At 52.6% G+C, this 21,696-nt stretch overlaps 1 protein-coding gene across 1 annotated transcript in view; it reads right to left on the reverse strand.

Annotated features, from left to right (window-relative positions):
• Positions 1–7,495: 7,495 nt before the first annotated feature.
• Positions 7,496–21,696, reverse strand: part of ACTR3 (actin related protein 3) — a 65,811-nt gene continuing 51,610 nt past the window's right edge. Inside the window, exons 4-12 of the mRNA XM_068246335.1 lie at positions 18,963–19,073; positions 17,114–17,209; positions 15,982–16,089; positions 15,725–15,868; positions 15,411–15,584; positions 11,857–11,949; positions 10,543–10,668; positions 9,583–9,666; positions 7,496–8,151 (exon numbers count right to left, since the gene is read on the reverse strand). Coding sequence (XP_068102436.1) covers positions 8,056–8,151; positions 9,583–9,666; positions 10,543–10,668; positions 11,857–11,949; positions 15,411–15,584; positions 15,725–15,868; positions 15,982–16,089; positions 17,114–17,209; positions 18,963–19,073 — 1,032 coding nt within the window. The 3' untranslated portion in view covers positions 7,496–8,055. The remainder of the gene's footprint in view (positions 8,152–9,582; positions 9,667–10,542; positions 10,669–11,856; positions 11,950–15,410; positions 15,585–15,724; positions 15,869–15,981; positions 16,090–17,113; positions 17,210–18,962; positions 19,074–21,696) is intronic.

Genomic DNA, 21,696 nt, shown 5'->3' on the forward strand with positions numbered 1-21,696 from the left:
CAGTGTCCGCCTTCTGGGCACAACCATCTCTAATGACCTGAAGTGGAAGGCCAACACTGCCTCCACACAGAGGAAAGCCCAACAGCGACTTTTCTTTCTCCGCCAACGAAAGTTTGGTATGGCTCAAAAACTTCTGACAAACTTCTACTCCGCTACAATCGAATCTGTCCTATGCTCCTCCATCCTGGTTTGGTACGCCAGCTCCACTGCCAGCGACAGACTCAAACTGCAGAGGGTCATCAGATCAGCGGAGAGGATCATCAGGAGAACCCTTCCCTCACTGGACCTCCTTTACCACTCCAGGCTGTACTCCAGAGCATTAAAGATCGCCAGCGACCCCTCACACCCAGGCCATCGCTTCTTTAGTCAGCTCCCCTCGAGCCGGAGACTCCGGTTCCGGTCCATCTTCACCAAGACCTCAAGGCATAAAAACAGTTTCTTTCCCTCGGCTGTCAACCTTCTGAACTCTCTCCACGTAACTGCCCATCCTCACACCACAACACCATGTCTGCACTGAGGCACTCTGCTCGTGGATAGACGGCGCCCTAGCTCAAGCTGAATTTTTGTGAATTTTTGTGTTGTAACTATGTTTCGGACTGCTTGACCTGTCCTGTATCTATATCCTGTATCAGTACCCTGTACGTGCCAAGACCAATTCCAGGCACGACCCGGTCGTGCTTGGCAATAATAAAGATTCGGATTCTGACTTCAGCACTGAAGGCAAAGTAAGTTTTTTGGATTGGTTAGCGAGACCACACACAGTACAATTTTAATTGTATATTCAATTGATTGGGTAAGCTGCTACCACTTCTCATTTGAGTGTGAGAAGATGATATTCTAACTCCCAGCTAGTCCTGTAGGTAAAATGGTTATTATTATTAACCTCCCTGGCATTATGATTATTTCCAGATCTAGGTTCTAAAAGCCGTGCAATTTCTTTCATCAGCTTTTAGACCCTAAAAACAAGAAGAAAAACACACTACAGAGAGGTCTGCAGCAGCTCCTGCATGAAACTCCCTCAGGCACCGGATTACCACCCTGTTCTGTGGCTTTCCGTCCCAAACCTGACTCGGGATTACCACCCTGTTCTGTGGCTTTCCGTCCCGACTCAGGATTACTGCTAAGGAGGTTCATTTTATAAAGTGCCAACATAGTCCATGGCGCTGTACAAAGTAAGAAACAAACATGCGGTACATGATAAAACAGACAAAGGGAATACACCAATATACAAGATACATAATTAGAGACAGAATACAAAAACGGTACAAAATACAGAATTGGTAATGACAGTGATAAAAGTAACATGATGAATAAAATATATAATGATTTCCAGGACACAATAAGAGGGAGAGAGCCCTGCCCTTGAAATTGGGGGGGATGGGAGTAGTATGCAGCAAATATATAGCGCCAGTGTGTCCCAGGATACCTAGTAGGAGTGCAATTTGGTCTTAGGACAAAGGGAAGTGGCCTGGGGTAGTGCATATGCTTGTCGGAACAAGCGAGTTATTTCAACAACCTCACTAGATATAACAATGTATAAACAGTTCAGGTAACGTTCTCTCAGGATTCTTTGTAGAGGATATTTAGAACAAGCTCTTTGACCAAAATAATTTTTAATAGTATATTTAATAACAAACATTACACTATTAAAGAAAAATGTCATTATCTAACAAAAGAATGAGTTGATACAGTATAGTAAAAATATCGGGAAGATAAAGCAGTAACACACTGAATTAAGTCTGAGCAATCTATGGAATTATCATGTCCATTGGAGTTGTAAGTCAGTTGGTAGAAAGTTGATAATAGTCCAAAATGAAATGAAGTTAGGCTCAGGTCCATGTGGGCCAGCAGATGATCCGGGATGGATGGTTCAGCATTGAAGGACCTTTGAGAATCTGCAGCACAGACCTTTATCTTTCTCTCTGCTGAGGGTGGAGATTGTAATGAGAGATGGGCAGACTCTGCCATGTGAGCCAGCTCCACCTCTCTCTGCTGAGGGTGGAGAGTGTAATGAGAGATGGGCAGACATGTGAGCCAGCTCCACCTCTCTCTGCTGAGGGTGGAGAGTGTAATGAGAGATGGGCAGACTCTGCCATGTGAGCCAGCTCCACCTCTCTCTGCTGAGGGTGGAGATTGTAATGAGAGATGGGCAGACATGTGAGCCAGCTCCACCTCTCTCTGCTGAGGGTGGAGAGTGTAATGAGAGATGGGCAGACATGTGAGCCAGTTTCACCTCTCTCTGCTGAGGGTGGAGAGTGTAATGAGAGATGGGCAGACTCTGCCATGTGAGCCAGCTCCACCTCTCTCTGCTGAGGGTGGAGATTGTAATGAGAGATGGGCAGACATGTGAGCCAGCTCCACCTCTCTCTGCTGAGGGTGGAGATTGTAATGAGAGATGGGCAGATTGTGCCATGTGAGCCAGCTCCACCTCTCTCTGCTGAGGGTGGAGATTGTAATGAGAGATGGGCAGATTGTGCCATCTGAGCCAGTTCTGCCCCCTCATCAGAAGAAGAAAGTATGGGGAAATATAATTCCATGGAAATACATCAGACCATGAACATAACAGTCTCTGATTCAGCATGTTCTCTCGAGAATTCATACATATCAAGCACTGGTGGATAATCTTCTATAATACAGTTGTGTTTATACGTTTACATACCCTGGCAGAATTAACGATTTCTTAAAGTGTACCCCCGAGACGGGATTAATGGGTGTATTTATACTTACCTTGGTCTTCCTCCAGCCCCATGAGGTGCGTGGGCGCCCTTGCCATCCTCTCTGTACACTTGATATCCCCCCCCCCCCCAGTAATCTGGCCAGTCGTGTGCTTCCCCCCCTGAGATGCTCTCCACCTCTCTTGCCCTCATTCCCAAGCCTGGAGCTGACCCCATGTGGTTTCAGCCATATTTCAATACCTAGCCATATAAAGGTTTTTGCTAAGATCTTGGCTTTGAGATTGGGGTTGGTACTTGGACATCTGGGTTAAGGACAATCAGATGGGGTTTAATCCAGGTTAACAAGGATACGATAATGTGAGACTTGCTGTGGATATTATAAAGGGTTTCTGTTGCTGGGTCTAGATATTGGCAGGCCTTTGACTCTGAACTGTACATGACTACTTCAGCCATTATGGCACTGTATGCTAGCCCCTCCACAATTCTACACATACCAGGGGCTACTTCTAAACACAGCACAGGACAGGGTGGCCGCTGTTGCCTTGGAGCTCCTGGCGGCTGCCATATGGCAGCATCCGGACATATCTGGCTATGGATAATCATTAGTTGTCACTATATGAATGCTCTTCTGTTCCTCACACAGCTGGTCACCACACTACCTCATTTATTTTCCCTTTTACACAGATTTAGGCTTATTGTGAATGCCTCCAAATCTGTCGTCATGCCTGTAAACCTTTTCCCACATAAAGTTAAAGGAAACCTGTAAGGAGAAAGGAAAAAAAAAAGTTTAACTTACCGGGTACTTCTACCGACAGCCTGCAGACGTCCTGTGCCAGCACCAGGGACAAACCAATCCTCTGGTCCCTCGCTCACTTTCGTTTTCTCAGTAGGCTGGCCACTGCACCTGTGTGGCCCTGGACAATTACATTCTCTCTCCCGCTCAAGTCACCGGAAGCATCCTGGGCTGCTCAAGCGCAGTGGCCGTTGTTGTAAATCGGTGGTGGTGAAAGTGAGCCGGTGAAAGGACAAGCTTAAATACTTGGGTGTTTACTGTATCTAACCCTATTCTATCATTAGGCTAAATTCCCTACATTGTTCCGCTCTCTTACTACTATGCTTAAAGCTGAAGATGGATTGGGGAACCTTACAGGAGAGGTGCGATGGGCTTGTGGGTCCCCCCTCTCCACTCTAGACTACTAAAACTATTTGCCCAAGGAGGTTGACGTTCAAATCTTCAGCCACTTCTTGTATGTCCGCTAGCAAGTCTGGCAATGGATCGGCCTCTCCCTGCTCTAACTGACTGCACACAGCTAGCACATACTGGGTTCAGTCCTCATGGGCTTTTAGCATACTCACATGAAACAGATTCTGTCACTTACACCCCATCAGACGCGCCAATACCGCCCACACCCATCAGACACACGCCAATACTGCCCACACCCATCAGACAAGCGCCAATACCGCCCACACCGATCAGACACACGCCAATACTGCCCACAACCATCAGAGCACACGCCAATACCGCCCACACCCATCAGACACGCGCCAATACCGCACACATCCATCAGACACGCGCCAATACCGCCCACACCCATCAGAGCAAACGCCAATACTGCCCACACCCATCAGACACACGCCAATACCGCCCACACCCATCAGACACGCGCCAATACCGCACACATCCATCAGACACGCGCCAATACCGCCCACACCCATCAGAGCACACGCCAATACTGCCCACACCCATCAGACACGCGCCAATACCGCCCACACCCATCAGACACGCGCCAATACCGCCCACACCCATCAGACACGCGCCAATACCGCCCACACCCATCAGACACGCGCCAATACCGCCCACACCCATCAGACACGCGCCAATACCGCCCACACCCATCAGAGCAAACGCCAATACTGCCCACACCCATCAGACACGCGCCAATACCGCCCACACCCATCAGACACGCGCCAATACCGCCCACACCCATCAGACACGCGCCAATACCGCCCACACCCATCAGACACGCGCCAATACCGCCCACACCCATCAGACACACGCCAATACTGCCCACACCCATCAGACACGCGCCAATACCGCCCACACCGATCAGACACACGCCAATACTGCCCACAACCATCAGAGCACACGCCAATACCGCCCACACCCATCAGACACGCGCCAATACCGCACACATCCATCAGACACGCGCCAATACCGCCCACACCCATCAGAGCAAACGCCAATACTGCCCACACCCATCAGACACACGCCAATACCGCCCACACCCATCAGACACGCGCCAATACCGCCCACACCCATCAGAGCAAACGCCAATACCGCCCACATCCATCAGACACGCGCCAATACCGCCCACACCCATCAGAGCAAACGCCAATACTGCCCACACCCATCAGACACGCGCCAATACCGCCCACATCCATCAGACACGCGCCAATACCGCCCACACCCATCAGACCCGCTCCAATACCGCCCACATCCATCAGACACGCTCCAATACCGCCCACACCCATCAGACACACGCCAATACTACCCACACCCATCAGACACGCGCCAATACCGCCCACACCCATCAGACACGCGCCAATACCGCCCACACCCATCAGACACGCTTCAATACCGCCCACACCCATCAGAGCACACGCCAATACTGCCCACACCCATCAGACACGCGCCAATACCGCCCACATCCTTTAGACACGCGCCAATACCGCCCACATCCATCAGACACGCGCCAATACCGCCCACATCCATCAGACACGCGCCAATACCGCCCACACCCATCAGAGCACATGCCAATACCGCCCACACCCATCAGACACATGCCAATACTGCCCACACCCATCAGAGCAAATGCCAATACCGCCCACACCCATCAGACACGCGCCAATACCGCCCACACCCATCAGAGCAAACGCCAATACTGCCCACACCCATCAGAGCAAACGCCAATACCGCCCACACCCATCAGACACGCGCCAATACCGCCCACACCCATCAGACACGCTCCAATACCGCCCACACCCATCAGACATGCTCCAATACCGTCCACACCCATCAGACACGCGCCAATACCGCCCACACCCATCAGACACGCGCCAATACTGCCCACACCCATCAGAGCAAACGCCAATACCGCCCACACCCATCAGACACGCGCCAATACTGCCCACACCCATCAGAGCAAACGCCAATACCGCCCACACCCATCAGACACGCGCCAATACTGCCCACACCCATCAGAGCACACGCCAATACTGCCCACACCCATCAGAGCACACGCCAATACTGCCCACACCCATCAGAGCACACGCCAATACTGCCCACACCCATCAGAGCACACGCCAACACCGCCCACACCCATCAGACACGCGCCAATACCGCCCACACCCATCAGACACGCGCCAATACCGCCCACACCCATCAGAGCAAACGCCAATACTGCCCACACCCATCAGAGCACACGCCAATACTGCCCACACCCATCAGACACGCGCCAATACTGCCCACACCCATCAGACACGCGCCAATACCGCCCACACCCATCAGAGCAAACGCCAATACTGCCCACACCCATCAGAGCACACGCCAATACTGCCCACACCCATCAGACACGCGCCAATACCGCCCACACCCATCAGACACGCGCCAATACCGCACACATCCATCAGACACGCTCCAATACCGCCCACACCCATCATAGCACACGCCAATACTGCCCACACCCATCAGACACGCGCCAATACCGCCCACACCCATCAGACACGCGCCAATACCGCACACATCCATCAGACACGCTCCAATACCGCCCACATCCATCAGACACGCGCCAATACCGCCCACACCCATCAGACACGCGCCAATACTGCCCACACCCATCAGAGCAAACGCCAATACCGCCCACACCCATCAGACACGCGCCAATACTGCCCACACCCATCAGAGCACATGCCAATACTGCCCACACCCATCAGAGCACACGCCAATACCGCCCACACCCATCAGACACGCGCCAATACTGCCCACACCCATCAGAGCACATGCCAATACTGCCCACACCCATCAGACACGCGCCAATACCGCCCACACCCATCAGACACGCGCCAATACTGCCCACACCCATCAGAGCACATGCCAATACTGCCCACACCCATCAGAGCACACGCCAATACTGCCCACACCCATCAGAGCACATGCCAATACTGCCCACACCCATCAGAGCAAACGCCAATACCGCCCACATCCATCAGACACGCTCCAATACCGCCCACATCCATCAGACACGCGCCAATACTGCCCACACCCATCAGAGCAAACGCCAATACCGCCCACATCCATCAGACACGCTCCAATACCGCCCACATCCATCAGACACGCTCCAATACCGCCCACACCCATCAGAGCAAACGCCAATACTGCCCACACCCATCAGAGCAAACGCCAATACTGCCCACACCCATCAGAGCAAACGCCAATACCGCCCACACCCATCAGACATGCTCCAATACCGTCCACACCCATCAGACACGCGCCAATACCGCCCACACCCATCAGACACGCGCCAATACCGCCCACACCCATCAGACACGCGCCAATACCGCCCACACCCATCAGAGCACACCAATACTGCCCACAGTAATCAGTGCACATGCCAATACCGCCCACACCCATTAGAGCACACGCCAATACCGCCCACACCCATCAGAGCACACGCCAATACTGCCCACACCCATCAGTCAGAGCACACACACGTCACATCTCTCACACCCCACACTCAGAAGAACAGTGCAGAAGCCATATAGAAAACATAAGATGGTCTTTATTGGAATAGTTTTAGTCTGAATAAACCAATTTTAGCAAATCATTAATGGAAATGACCGCAGACGAATTGAGATCCCTCTGTGTTAGAAGCTGAAAACAGGAAGTGTGTCCTAAACACACAACAGGAAGGGGGTGTGTCCAGAACACACAGCAGGAAGTGGGTGTGTCCAGAACACAAGCAGACAGACTACAGCACAGGAGAAGCTGGCAGTTTGCTGTATGCCATGGGACCAAAGCCAAATGATTGGTCCCTAGAAACCGTACAAAAGGGAGCAAGCCAATCCCATGACCTGTCACAGGATGCTGCAAATACAATTGTCACATAGCACACATCGATGTCCTGATACAATCGCAACACCCCACCCATGTCCATACAAAACTCCCAGGCACAAATCCACAGCCTGGTGTTATATTTATTAAATGGTAATGGTCAAGTGAATGGGGTCAGAGGGAAAGGATGGCCATGCCGCAGGTCAGCTGACCACGAGATGAACAGCCCACCCACCAGACACCAAACAAGCAGGAGATCATCACATTCATCTAAGACATGACCCCAAAGACAGGATTGTGGCGGCAAATGCTGGGCCCAATCTCCTCATAGTCCTTCTTGGTGTGGCACACTTGGTAAAACTCCGGCTGAAAAGAAGGGAAAACACAGTCACATGGAGGTGCCACCATTTCCAGAAACCATTCACACAGAATACTGAATAGATGATGCACAGGATGAGGGCGTGGCTGCTGCTGTGGTGTGAGCTGCAGAGGATGAGGACGTCGCTGCTGCTGTGGTGTGAGCTGCACAGGATGAGGGCGTGGCTGCTGCTGTGGTGAGAGCTGCAAAGGATGAGGGCGTGGCTGCTGCTGTGATGAGAGCTGCACAGGATGAGGGCGTGGCTGGTGATGTAGTGTGAGCTGCAGAGGATGAGGGCATGGCTGGTGATGACGTGTGAGCTGGTGAGGGCATGGCTGGTGATGACGTGTGAGCTGCACAGGATGAGGGCGTGGCTGGGGATGACGTGTGAGCTGCACAGGATGAGGGTGTGGCTGCTGTGGTGTAAGCTGCACAGGATGAGGGCGTGGCTGGTGATGTAGTGTGAGCTGCAGAGGATGAGGGCGTGGCTGGTGATGTAGTGTGAGCTGCACAGGATGAGGGCGTGGCTGGTGATGTAGTGTGAGCTGCAGAGGATGAGGGCGTGGCTCGGGATGACGTGTGAGCTGCAGAGGATGAGGGTGTGGCTGCTGTGGTGTGCGCTGCACAGGATGAGGGCAAGGCTGGTGATGACGTGTGCGCTGCACAGGATGAGGGCGTGGCTGCTGTGGTGTGCGCTGCACAGGATGAGGGCGTAGCTGGTGATGTAGTGTGAGCTGCAGAAGATGAGGGCGTGGCTGGTGATGACGAGTAAACTGCAGAAGATGAGAATGAGGGTGTGGCTGCTGTGGTGTGAGCTGCACAGGATGAGGGCGTGGCTGCTGCTGTGGTGTGCACTGCACAGGATGAGGGCGTGGCTGGTGATTTAGTGTGAGCTGCAGAAGATGAGGGCGTGGCTGGTAATGACGTGTGAGCTGGTGAGGGCATGGCTGGTGATGACGTGTGAGCTGCAGAGAATGAGGGCGTGGCTGGGGATGACGTGTGAGCTCCAGAGGATGAGGGTGTGGCTGCTGTGATGTGCGCTGCACAGGATGAGGGCGTAGCTGGTGATGTAGTGTGAGCTGGCGAGTATGAGGGCGTGTGAGCTGGTGAGGGCGTGGCTGATGACGTGTAAGCTGCAGAGGATGAGGGCATGGCTGGTGATGAAGTGTGAGCTGCAGAGGATGAGGGCGTGGCTGCGGTGATGTGCGCTGCACAGGATGAGGGCGTGGCTGCTGATGTAGCTTGACCTACTAACGCCTGGTACCAATCAGTCAGGACAAGCAGGTCTGGCCAAGCTGGGAAAGCAGGTTAGTGCTGGGAAGTCAGCCGGGTGAGATAGGATTTGGAGACAGCCATAAAACATTTCTATCTTAGATCTTAATAAAAAGAGAACAAGAACCATTGGAGGAGAAATTCCATAGCAACAGGACATGACTTACCGTGGAAGCCAACATGGAGCCCCCAAACCAGACGGCGTATCTCTGCATGTGATGGGTGATCACCTGGACATCGATTGGCTTCGGCTGAAAAAGGAGAGAAAATTCAGAGGTACAGTTTTATCGCTCAGCTACCCTACCTGTCTTCTAAATATGAAACTGAGAGCCTGCCATGCCACCATAGTCCTGTCCTGTGGGCAGGAGAACATCGAGAACCCTCCTGGATCTAACACAGGAAACTGTATCTCATTCTCCTATGAAACGGAGAGCCTGCCATGCCACCAGTCATGTTCTGTGGGCTGGAGAAGATCAGGAACCCTCCTGGATCTATAACAGGAAACCAAATGATCGATAATACGGCATGTGAACAGCAGCCCCAACCGATACCTTTGTTGGAGGTGCTCGTCCCATGCACCGCATAAAGTCATATAGGCACCGCTTCCTCGGCCCTCTGCTGCCCAGCATAGCAACAGAAGGGGTCATCAGCTGTAAAGCCTCAGTCTAGCAACGTCACCTGAGGGGTTGGGTACCAATACACATTGGGCAAATCAATCAAGCATGTGTACGGCCTTAATGTGACATGAGGTGACAGCGATGGTGGTGGAAAAGGACCATATAGGTCACACAAAAGGGCAAATGTATGGAGGAGGGGTATAAGGAGGATTCCTAGTCCCCCCTCCCCCATGCAGAGTACCCGAGCACTCCTGGGGTCAGTCACTGGAGGTAACAGCAGCCTGTATGGAGGGGGAGAAGGGGTTATGTCAAACACCCCCCAATCCCGTCTTACTATGCCACAGTTGCCGTACACTAGAGTATCAGGTCAGGGGCAAATCTGGAAGGTGGCGGTCCAGCTAACAGGCAGCTGTGACGGTCAATAGTTACAAACATGCAAAATTCAGGTAGTGTACCACAAGTACCAGCATGCCTGAGAGTTAATAGAGACTACAAACAGCAGCGGCTTACCTTCAGACGACCTCCACTCAGCTCCTCGCTCAGCTTCAGCCTGGCATCCACTGTCCGCTTCAGATCCCTCTGCAGACGCCGACCAAAGTCCCGAAACATGGTGGATCCTCCAGACAAAACGATATTCTGTGAGCAGAGAGGGAGACTGCTCAGACACAACACAAGCTTTATCAGCAGATGAGACAGAACGATATTCTGCCTGTAGGGGGGAGACTGCTCAGACACAACACAAGCTTTATAATCAGTATATTAGAGAGAACGATATTCTGCCTGTAGGGGGGAGACTGCTCAGACACAACACAAGCTTTATCAGCAGATGGGAGACAGAACGATATTCTGCCTGTAGGGGGGAGACTGCTCAGACACAACACAAGCTTTATCAGCAGAGGAGACAGAACGATATTCTGCCTGTAGGAGGGAGACTGCTCAGACACAACACAAGCTTTATCAGCAGAGGAGACAGAACGATATTCTGCCTGTAGGGGGGGGAGACTGCTCAGACACAACACAAGCTTTATCAGCAGATGAGACAGAACGATATTCTGCCTGTAGGAGGGAGACTGCTCAGACACAACACAAGCTTTATCAGCAGAGGAGACAGAACGATATTCTGCCTGTAGGGGGGGAGACTGCTCAGACACAACACAAGCTTTATCAGCAGAGGAGAGACAGAACGATATTCTGCCTGTAGGGGGGGAGACTGCTCAGACACAACACAAGCTTTATCAGCAGATGGGAGACAGAATGATATTCTGCCTGTAGGGGGGAGACTGCTCAGACACAACACAAGCTTTATCAGCAGATGGGAGACAGAACGATATTCTGCCTGTAGGAAGGAGACTGCTCAGACACAACACAAGCTTTATCAGCAGAGGAGACAGAACTATATTCTGCCTGTAGGGGGGAGACTGCTCAGACACAACACAAGCTTTATCAGCAGATGGGAGACAGAACAATATTCTGCCTGTAGGAGGGAGACTGCTCAGACACAACACAAGCTTTATCAGCAGATGGGAGACAGAACGATATTCTGCCTGTAGGAGGGAGACTGCTCAGACACAACACAAGCTTTATCAGCAGATGGGAGACAGAGCGATATTCTGCCTGTAGGAAGGAGACTGCTCAGACACAACACAAGCTTTATCAGCAGAGGAGACAGAACGATATTCTGCCTGTAGGAGGGAGACTGCTCAGACACAACACAAGCTTTATCAGCAGATGGGAGACAGAATACAGAACTATATTCTGCCTGTAGGAAGGAGACTGCTCAGACAACACAAGCTTTAATAACTGATAGGCGGCCAGCAAGGTTACCTTGTACAGGGGACGTCGGACATCAATGGGACAGTTCTGAATAACTTCATCCACCACCTCGGAGATTGGCTGTGTAAAGTCTGGGTTGGCAAACTAGATGGGAAGAAAGACAGAGAACCTCAATAACCAGAACTCATCCGGTCTGAATTATCTCAGCGATGTGGCGGCATACACAGGCTGCATTACTATCACTCATGTTATTCAGTGACACCCCTCCAAACAAGGTGAGAGAACCAGGGAGCCTATATACAGCATGACAAATATGTCACCATGATGCTGCGCTCACTACCCCTTCCGGAGAGTTTATATGCAGGCTGCAAACTACACATTTCACATAAATCCCAGATGAACTTCAAAACAATAGTTACAATTGTGAAGTATAAAGAATATGGAGGGCATAGGGAAGCAGAGACATAACTGAGGGCATCTCAACCCTGGCATACTATTCGCTGCTGGCAGTCACTCCCACCTGGGTCCTCCCATCACCACTAGGACCCTCCCCTGCGCCTGAGTATACCTCTGACTCCTCCCCCACACCTAGCTCCTCCCATCACCACGAGGGCCCTCCCCTGCTCCCATGTATACTTCTATGACACCTCCCCCCGCATCTGGCTCCTCCCATCACCACGAGGGCCCTCCCCTGCTGATTATACCTATGATTCCTCCCCATCTGGCTCCACCCATCACCATAAGCGTCCTCCCCTGCTCCTAAGTATACCTATATGACTCCTCCCTCACATCTGGCTCCTCCCATCAGCTCCTGAGTATACCTCTATGACTCCTTCCATCACCATGAGGTACCTCCCCTGCTCCTGAGTATACCTCTATGACTCCTCCCCCCGCATCTGGCTCCTTCCATCACCATTAGGGTCCTCCCCTGCTCCTAAGTATACCTCTATGACTCCTCCCCCCGCATCTGGCTCCTTCCATCACCATGAGGTACCTCCCCTGCTCCTGAGTATACCTATATGACTATCCCACATCTGGCTCCTCCCATTACCATGAGGCTCCTCCCCTGCTCCTGAGTACACCTCAATGACTCTTCCCCCCACATCTGGCTCCTTCCATCACCACAGGGGTCCTCCCCTGCTCCTAAGTATAACTCTATGACTCCTCCCCCCGCATCTGGCTTCTCCCATCACCATGAGGGTCCTCCCCTGCTCCTAAGTATACCTCTATGACTCCTCCCCCCGCATCTGGCTTCTCCCATCACCATGAGGGTCCTCCCCTGCTCCTAAGTATACCTCTATGACTCCTCCCCCCGCATCTGGCTTCTCCCATCACCATGAGGGTCCTCCCCTGCTTCTAAGTATACCTCTATGACTCCTCCCCCGCATCTGGCTCCTTCCATCACCATGAGGGTCCTCCCCTGCTCCTGAGTATACCTCTATGACTCCTCCCCCCGCATCTGGCTTCTTCCATCACCATGAGGTACCTCCCCTGCTCCTGAGTATACCTCTATGACTCCTCCCCCCGCATCTGGCTCCTCCCATCACCATGAGGTACCTCCCCTGCTCCTGAGTATACCTCTATGACTCCTCCCCCCGCATCTGGCTTCTCCCATCACCATGAGGCTCCTCCCCTGCTCCTAAGTATACCTCTATGACTCCTCCCCCCGCATCTGGCTCCTTCCATCACCATGAGGGTCCTCCCCTGCTCCTGAGTATACCTTTATGACTCCTCCCCCCGCATCTGGCTCCTTCCATCACCATGAGGTACCTCCCCTGCTCCTGAGTATACCTCTATGTCTCCTCCCCCCACATCTGGCTCCTTCCATCACCATGAGGGTCCTCCCCTGCTCCTAAGTATACCTCTATGACTCCTCCCCCCGCATCTGGCTTCTCCCATACCAATGAGGCTCCTCCCCTGCTCCTAAGTATACCTCTATGACTCCTCCCCCCGCATCTGGCGTCTCCCATCACCATGAGGCTCCTCCCCTGCTCCTAAGTATACCTCTATGACTCCTCCCCCCGCATCTGGCTCCTTCCATCACCATGAGGGTCCTCCCCTGCTCCTGAGTATACCTCTATGACTCCTCCCCCCGCATCTGGCTCCTTCCATCACCATGAGGTACCTCCCCTGCTCCTGAGTATACCTATATGACTATCCCACATCTGGCTCCTCCCACTACCATGAAGCTCCTCCCCTGTTCCTGAGTATACCTCTATGACTCCTCCCCCGCATCTGGCTCCTTCCATCACCATGAGGGTCCCTCCCCTGCTCCTAAGTATACCTCTATGACTCCTCCCCCCGCATCTGGCTCCTTCCATCACCATGAGGGTCCTCCCCTGCTCCTGAGTATACCTCTATGACTCCTCCCCCGCATCTGGCTCCTCCCATCACCATGAGGGTCCTCCCCTGCTCCTGAGTATACCTCTATGACTCCTCCCCCCGCATCTGGCTCCTTCCATCACCACAGGGGTCCTCTCCTGCTCCTGAGTATACCTCTATGACTCCTCCCCCTGCATCTGGCTCCTTCCATCACCATGAGGGTCCTCTCCTGCTCCTAAGTATACCTCTATGACTCCTCCCCCCGCATCTGGCTCCTTCCATCACCACAGGGGTCCTGCCCTGCTCCTGAGTATACCTCTATGACTCCTCCCCCCGCATCTGGCTTCTCCCATCACCATGAGGGTCCTCCCCTGCTCCTGAGTATACCTATATGACTATCCCACATCTGGCTCCTCCCATTACCATGAGGCTCCTCCCCTGCTCCTGAGTACACCTCAATGACTCTTCCCCCCGCATCTGGCTCCTTCCATCACCACAGGGGTCCTCCCCTGCTCCTAAGTATACCTCTATGACTCCTCCCCCCGCATCTGGCTCCTCCCATCACCACAGGGGTCCTGCCCTGCTCCTGAGTATACCTATATGACTATCCCACATCTGGCTCCTCCCATTACCATGAGGCTCCTCCCCTGCTCCTGAGTATACCTCTATGACTCCTCCCCCCGCATCTGGCTCCTTCCATCACCATAGGGGTCCTCCCCTGCTCCTGAGTATACCTCTATGACTCCTCCCCCCACATCTGGCTCCTTCCATCACCACAGGGGTCCTCTCCTGCTCCTGAGTATACTTCTATGACTCCTCCCCCTGCATCTGGCTCCTTCCATCACCACAGGGGTCCTGCCTTTCTCCTGAGTATACCTATATGACTATCCCACATCTGGCTCCTCCCATTACCATGAGGCTCCTCCCCTGCTCCTGAGGACACCTCAATGACTCCTCCCCCCGCATCTGGCTCCTTCCATCACCACAGGGGTCCTGCCCTGCTCCTGAGTATACCTCTATGACTCCTCCCCCCCGCATCTGGCTTCTCCCATCACCATGAGGGTCCTCCCCTGCTCCTGAGTATACCTATATGACTAGCCCACATCTGGCTCCTCCCATTACCATGAGGCTCCTCCCCTGCTCCTGAGTACACCTCAATGACTCTTCCCTCGAGCAGTGGAAGGCGTTGGATGCACCGCCTGTCAGCTGCTCCTGTCCACAGGCCTGGCGATTGCTAGAGCTCGGCACAGGTGGTGGACCTGTGGCCCATGTGCCCCTCTTACCTCTGGGTGGAAGAAGATCTCTGGACCCAGGAATCTCTCATATCCAACGTCAATGCTGAAGTCCTTCTTGGTGATGGCATTGACCCCGGTGTACTGCTTGATCCACTTCACCCCATCTGTGTCATACTTGCTGAATTCCTTCACCAGATCAGGACAGACATAGCTGAAACGTTCCTGGAAGATACAATATTATGGATATTCACTCTGTGCAGGGGATCGGGGGAGAACCTGCCCAAGCGCAGGGGATTTGGGGGAGAATCCCCCCAAGCGCAGGGGGGGGGGGGGGGGGGGGGAGATCGGGGGTGTCTGATTACCTTCACAGCTTTTGCGGTCTCCAGGGACTGCTCCGGGGGGATCCCCACCTCTCTGTCTCGTAACAGCTGCTGGATAAAGTACGTGATGTCTCTGCCAGCGATAGGGATGTGCTTAATGCAACTTCCAATCACATAACCCTCAGCCTGGAAGGGAGACAGTCCTTTTATTACACAATATATGGTAATATAACACACACACAACCAAATAATATAGGAAGTATAATACTGCTTTCATACATTGAAAGAGGACAACTCACCACTGGAATGACGTGAGTGACGCCATCTCCACTGTCTATGACTGTCCCAGTCAGCGTACGCTCACCAACTTGTCTGGATGTCCAAGACGCAGCCAAAGCCAGGACAGCCTTAAGAGACACGACAATGATTGCAGGGGATACATAGGCTTAACTCCAAACCTAGACAATGACCCAGAGGAAGCCTCAGCTCCAAACCAGGGACCCCCACCCCCTCATATTCCACCTCTCCCCAAGATTCAAAACCTAGGCAATGACCTGGAGAAACCCTCAGGCCCAAACCAGGGATTCCCCCCCCCCCTCATATCCCACCTCTCCCTCCCAGAGCACTCCACCTTAAAGAGAATCTGTATTGTTAAAATCGCACAAAAGTAAACATACCAGTGCGTTAGGGGACATCTCCTATTACCCTCTGTCACAATTTCGCCGCTCCTCGCCGCATTAAAAGTGGTTAAAAACAGTTTTAAAAAGTTTGTTTGTAAACAAACAAAATGGCCACCAAAACAGGAAGTAGGTTGATGTACAGTATGTCCACACATAGAAAATACATCCATACACAAGCAGGCTGTATACAGCATTCCTTTTGAATCTCAAGAGATCATTTGTGTGTTTCTTTCCCCCTGCATCTCTCATGCACTGAAGTTTCAGGCTGCTCTTTTCTTCCTGCAAACAGCTTTGCCCTTGTCTGTAATTCCTCAGTATGTGAAAGCCCAGCCAGCTCAGAGGATGATTTATCCAGCTTGTAAAAGATAAGAGAGAAGAGAGAAGCTGCTCTAATTCTAAATAATACACAGGCAGTGTGCATGGAGGGGCCTGGAAGGGGGAGTTCATAGCAGAACCACAACACTGAAGAACTTGGCAGCCTTCCAGACAGAGGCCGACAAGTCTGACAGGGGAAAGATACATTGATTTATTACAGAGACAGTGATAGTAGAAAGTGCTGCAGTTAGCCAGAACACATTAGAATAGCTTTTGGAACTTGTAGGATGATAAAAAACAGGATGCAATTTTTGTTACGGAGTCTCGTTAAGAAAGTCCAGCTCTCTCCTCCTGTATTCCCTCCCAGAAGGACACAAACCACCACCTCCAACACCATTCTAGAGCAAGGAATCATGGTACCACCACAGGGACGTACCTGTACTGCTATGTACAGTCCAGGGACATTGAAGGACTCGAACATGATTTCAGCCGTGTACTCTCTGTTCTCTGGAGTATTTAGAGGGGGTTCAGTCTGAGGAGAGATGCAAACATTTGTTAGTTGTTTTAGTAACCAGAATAAGAACCTGAAAATAAGGAATAATGAACAACCTTTTAACAGTGGCAACTTTCACCCAATCCTGTCCAATCATCAAGTCACATGACCTCACCCAATCCTGTCCAATCGTCAAGTCACATGACATCACCCAATTATCACACTCCCCGGCCATGCAAGCTAACTGTATGGACCACCAACACTCCCCGGCCATGCAAGCTACCTGTATGGACCGCCCACACACCCTGGCCATGCAAGCTACCTGTATGGACCGCCCACACTCCCCAGCCATGCAAGCTACCTGTATGGACCGCCCACACACCCTGGCCATGCAAGCTACCTGTATGGACCGCCCACACTCCCCAGCCATGCAAGGTACCTGTATGGACCGCCCACACACCCCGGCCATGCAAGCTACCTTTATGGACTGCCCACACTCCCCAGCCATGCAAGATACCTGTATGGACCGCCCACACACCCCGGCCATGCAAGCTACCTGTATGGACCGCCCACACACCCCCGCCGTGGAAGCTATGTGTATGGACTGTCCACACTCCCAAGCCATGCAAGCTACCTGTATGGACCGCCCACAATCCCCAGCCATGCAAGCTACCTGTATGGACCGCCCACACACCCCGGCCATGCAAGCTACCTGTATGGACCGCCTACACTCCCCGGCCATGCAAGCTACCTGTATGGACCGCCTACACTCCCAAGCCATGCAAGCTACCTGTATGGACCGCCTACACTCCCAAGCCATGCAAGCTACCTGTATGGACCGCCTACACTCCCCGGCCATGCAAGCTACCTGTATGGACCGCCTACACTCCCCGGCCATGCAAGCTACCTGTATGGACCGCCTACACTCCCAAGCCATGCAAGCTACCTGTATGGACCGCCTACACTCCCCGGCCATGCAAGCTACCTGTATGGACCGCCCACACACCCCGGCCATGAAAGCTACCTTTATGGACCGCCCACACACCCCAGCCATGCAAGCTACCTGTATGGACCGCCCACACACCCCGGCCATGCAAGCTACCTGTATGGACCGCCCACACACCCCAGCCATGCAAGCTACCTGTATGGATCGCCCACACACCCCGGCCATGCAAGCTACCTGTATGGACCGCCCACACACCCCGGCCATGCAAGCTACCTGTATGGACCGCCCACACACCCCAGCCATGCAAGCTACCTGTATGGATCGCCCACACACCCCCGCCATGCAAGCTACCTGTATGGACCGCCCACACACCCCAGCCATGCAAGCTACCTGTATGGACCGCCCACACACCCCAGCCATGCAAGCTACCTGTATGGACTGCCCACACTCCCCAGCCATGCAAGCTACCTGTATGGACCGCTTACACACCCCAGCCATGCAAGCTACCTGTATGGACCGCCTACACTCCCCGGCCATGCAAGCTACCTGTATGGACCGCCCACACACCCCGGCCATGCAAGATACCTGTATGGACTGCCCACACACCCCAGCCATGCAAGCTACCTGTATGGACCGCCCACACTCCCCAGCCATGCAAGATACCTGTATGGACTGCCCACACTCCCCAGCCATGCAAGATACCTGTATGGACCGCCCACACACCCTGGCCATGCAAGCTACCTGTATGGACCACCCTGTCTACTCTATGTACACCTTACCCTGTAGCTGTAATAAAGGTATAATAATGGGTGAATGCTGTGAGATGACAGGAAGGGAAAGGCTCACCAACAAGAAGTAATGGTCTTCTGGTTCTGCTCTCAGATATTTGAATATAACTTGTTCCATGAAGCGTTCCATCAAGTCCCAGTCTTCTACGATGCCATGACGGATGGGCCACTGCCAGAGGAAAACAGGGGACAGCAATATGATCAGAACAGGTGGAGAAACCCAACCCATCATCAGCGCACTACAACCCCCAACCCATCATCGGAGCAATACAACCCCCAACCCATCATCAGAGCACTACAGCCCACACACCCCGGCCATGCAAGCTACCTGTATGGACCGCCCATAATCCCCAGCCATACAAGCTACCTGTATGGACTGTCCACACTCCCCGGCCATGCAAGCTACCTGTATGGACCGCTGGAGAGGACCTCACATCCCCGATCCCATCCCAAGTGCTGGAGAGGACCTCACCTCCACGATCCCTTCCCAAGAAGAGTGCTGGAGAGGACCTCACATCACCGATCCCTTCCCAAGAAGAGTGCTGGAGAGGACCTCACATCACTGATCCCTTCCCAAGTGCTGGAGAGGACCTCACATCCCTGATACCTTCCCAAGTGCTGGAGAGGCCCTCACATCCCCGATCCCTTCCCAAGTGCTGGAGAGGACCTCACATCCCCGTTTCCTTCCCAAGTGCTGGAGAGGACCTCACATCCCCGTTCCCTTCCCAAGTGCTGGAGAGGACCTCACATCACCGATCCCTTCCCAAGAAGAGTGCTGGAGAGGACCTCACATCCCCGATCCCTTCCCAAGTGCTGGACAGGACCTCACATCACCGATTCCTTCCCAAGTGCTGGAGAGGACCTCACATCCCCGATCCCTTCCCAAGTGCTGGAGAGGACCTCACATCCCCGATCCCTTCCCAAGAAGAGTGCTGGAGAGGACCTCACATCACCGATCCCTTCCCAAGAGTGCTGGAGAGGACCTCACATCACCGATCCCTTCCCAAGTGCTGGAGAGGACCTCACATCCCCGATCCCTTCCCAAGAAGAGTGCCGGAGAGGACTGTCACGGACGGTTGCGGGGCCACAGACGCGTCCTAGAACCACCCGTGAAGAAAACGTGATCGCAATCAATTCTCTGCATCGATTACGATTCAGATCAATAGAATCTGGATTGGTTGTGTAGGGGCTACCTGTAGCAACCTGGAGTTTCCCTTTCTCCCAGCTGTCACGGAACAGCCGCGAGGAACGTAGGCGAATCTGGAAGATTCGCCGTCGGTTTCTCCGATTTCTTGGTCAGATCTGCTAGTCATTGCAGCGAGCAGAACTGACCTTTCTGGTTTTTCTTTTTTTAATAAAGACAGTCCTTTCCCTCCTTCCACCAAAAGGCACAAGCCTGCTGCAGAGTGTCCCTGGCTTCAAGCTGTGCTGATGGCCCATCCATCAGATATATAGTTGATAAGCAGGATGGCAGAAACAATTTAGTTGGGAAGAAGTCAGACATTCTGGCTCCCCTCCCAGCAGGGGAGCTGACACGTAGCTTGCTGCCACAAGCTTGAAAAGAATCGTCACCTAGGAATGACCTGTTGTAAATCCCAGATGTACATCATATTCCATAAACTGCTATATGTGTCATTTTCTGTATTGCCAGGCTGGCAGACCCTCCAAACTAACAGAGCATGCTTGGCCCTGTCTGGCACTGGTTCTGCGAAGTTTCAGAACATTCTGAGGTAAAGACTGCCAGTTAGGCAGTTCGAAAGTGCCCTGATGATACCACAGGGGTTCCACCCCTCATGTTTGGTATCAGGCTGCTGGGTAAATCGAGACAGACCTGAAAATGTTAGTAAATCTACCCTGACCTGTACGGTTCTGTGAGATAGAGCCCATATATGGTTAGATATGATTTCTGGTCCCCAGGACAAGGGGAGGACTCATCTCATCTTCTAAGGGGGTGTGTGGCTCCCCGCCCTCACTCCCTCCTACTGTATCAGGGGCATAAGAATGGCAGAGGACCCAAACTCAGTGTCCTCCAACCTGAAACATCATCCTGATCACATCTGTGCCAGCTTGAGGATATGCTGGCATCCACCTGGTCTGAACTCTGAACTTTGAGCTGAAACTAAGGATTTTACCAAGGACTTTATGATTCTTCCCACAAAAGGACATCTTTCCATGAAACTAAGTATTTTTTTCTCCCTTTCTTTTATTTTTCATACTGGCTATTACGGTTTCAATAATTGTTGATTTTAATAATTGTCTGTATCAAAGTCATTCACTGTTCCGCTACCCTGCTTCTCAGCCGCACAAACTGAACCAGACTTCTAGGACAACTTGGAGAAGGGTAGGCCGGCACTCAGAATGAACTGTGATGACAGTGTTGGCAGCTGTATTGATGGACTAACTCCAGCAAACACTACGTGCTCAAGACAAAAGTAGATACATGGCATCAACATATGGGAGGAGACAGTAGTGATGTCTGGCACTGTAGTTTAATATAAAAGCAGCAGGTGTACAGCAGTGACAAAAAAAACGTCCATGAACAACATGTACAAGATGTGGTACAAGATGTGGTACTTATCGTGCTTGTTGCTGGGTGTGGGAGGCACTGTGGGCGCCAGTGGGTGCACGGCCTTACGACCGTTTCGCTTGGGGTGAGCCTTTCTTCCTCGGAGGCCTAAGGCTCACCCCAAGCGAAACGGTCGTAAGGCCGTGCACCCACTGGCGCCCACAGTGCCTCCCACACCCAGCAACAAGCACGATAAGTACCACATCTTGTACCACATCTTGTACAT

Source organism: Hyperolius riggenbachi, chromosome 7 (assembly GCF_040937935.1).
Source record: "Hyperolius riggenbachi isolate aHypRig1 chromosome 7, aHypRig1.pri, whole genome shotgun sequence".
Classification (NCBI taxonomy): Eukaryota; Metazoa; Chordata; class Amphibia; order Anura; family Hyperoliidae; genus Hyperolius; species Hyperolius riggenbachi.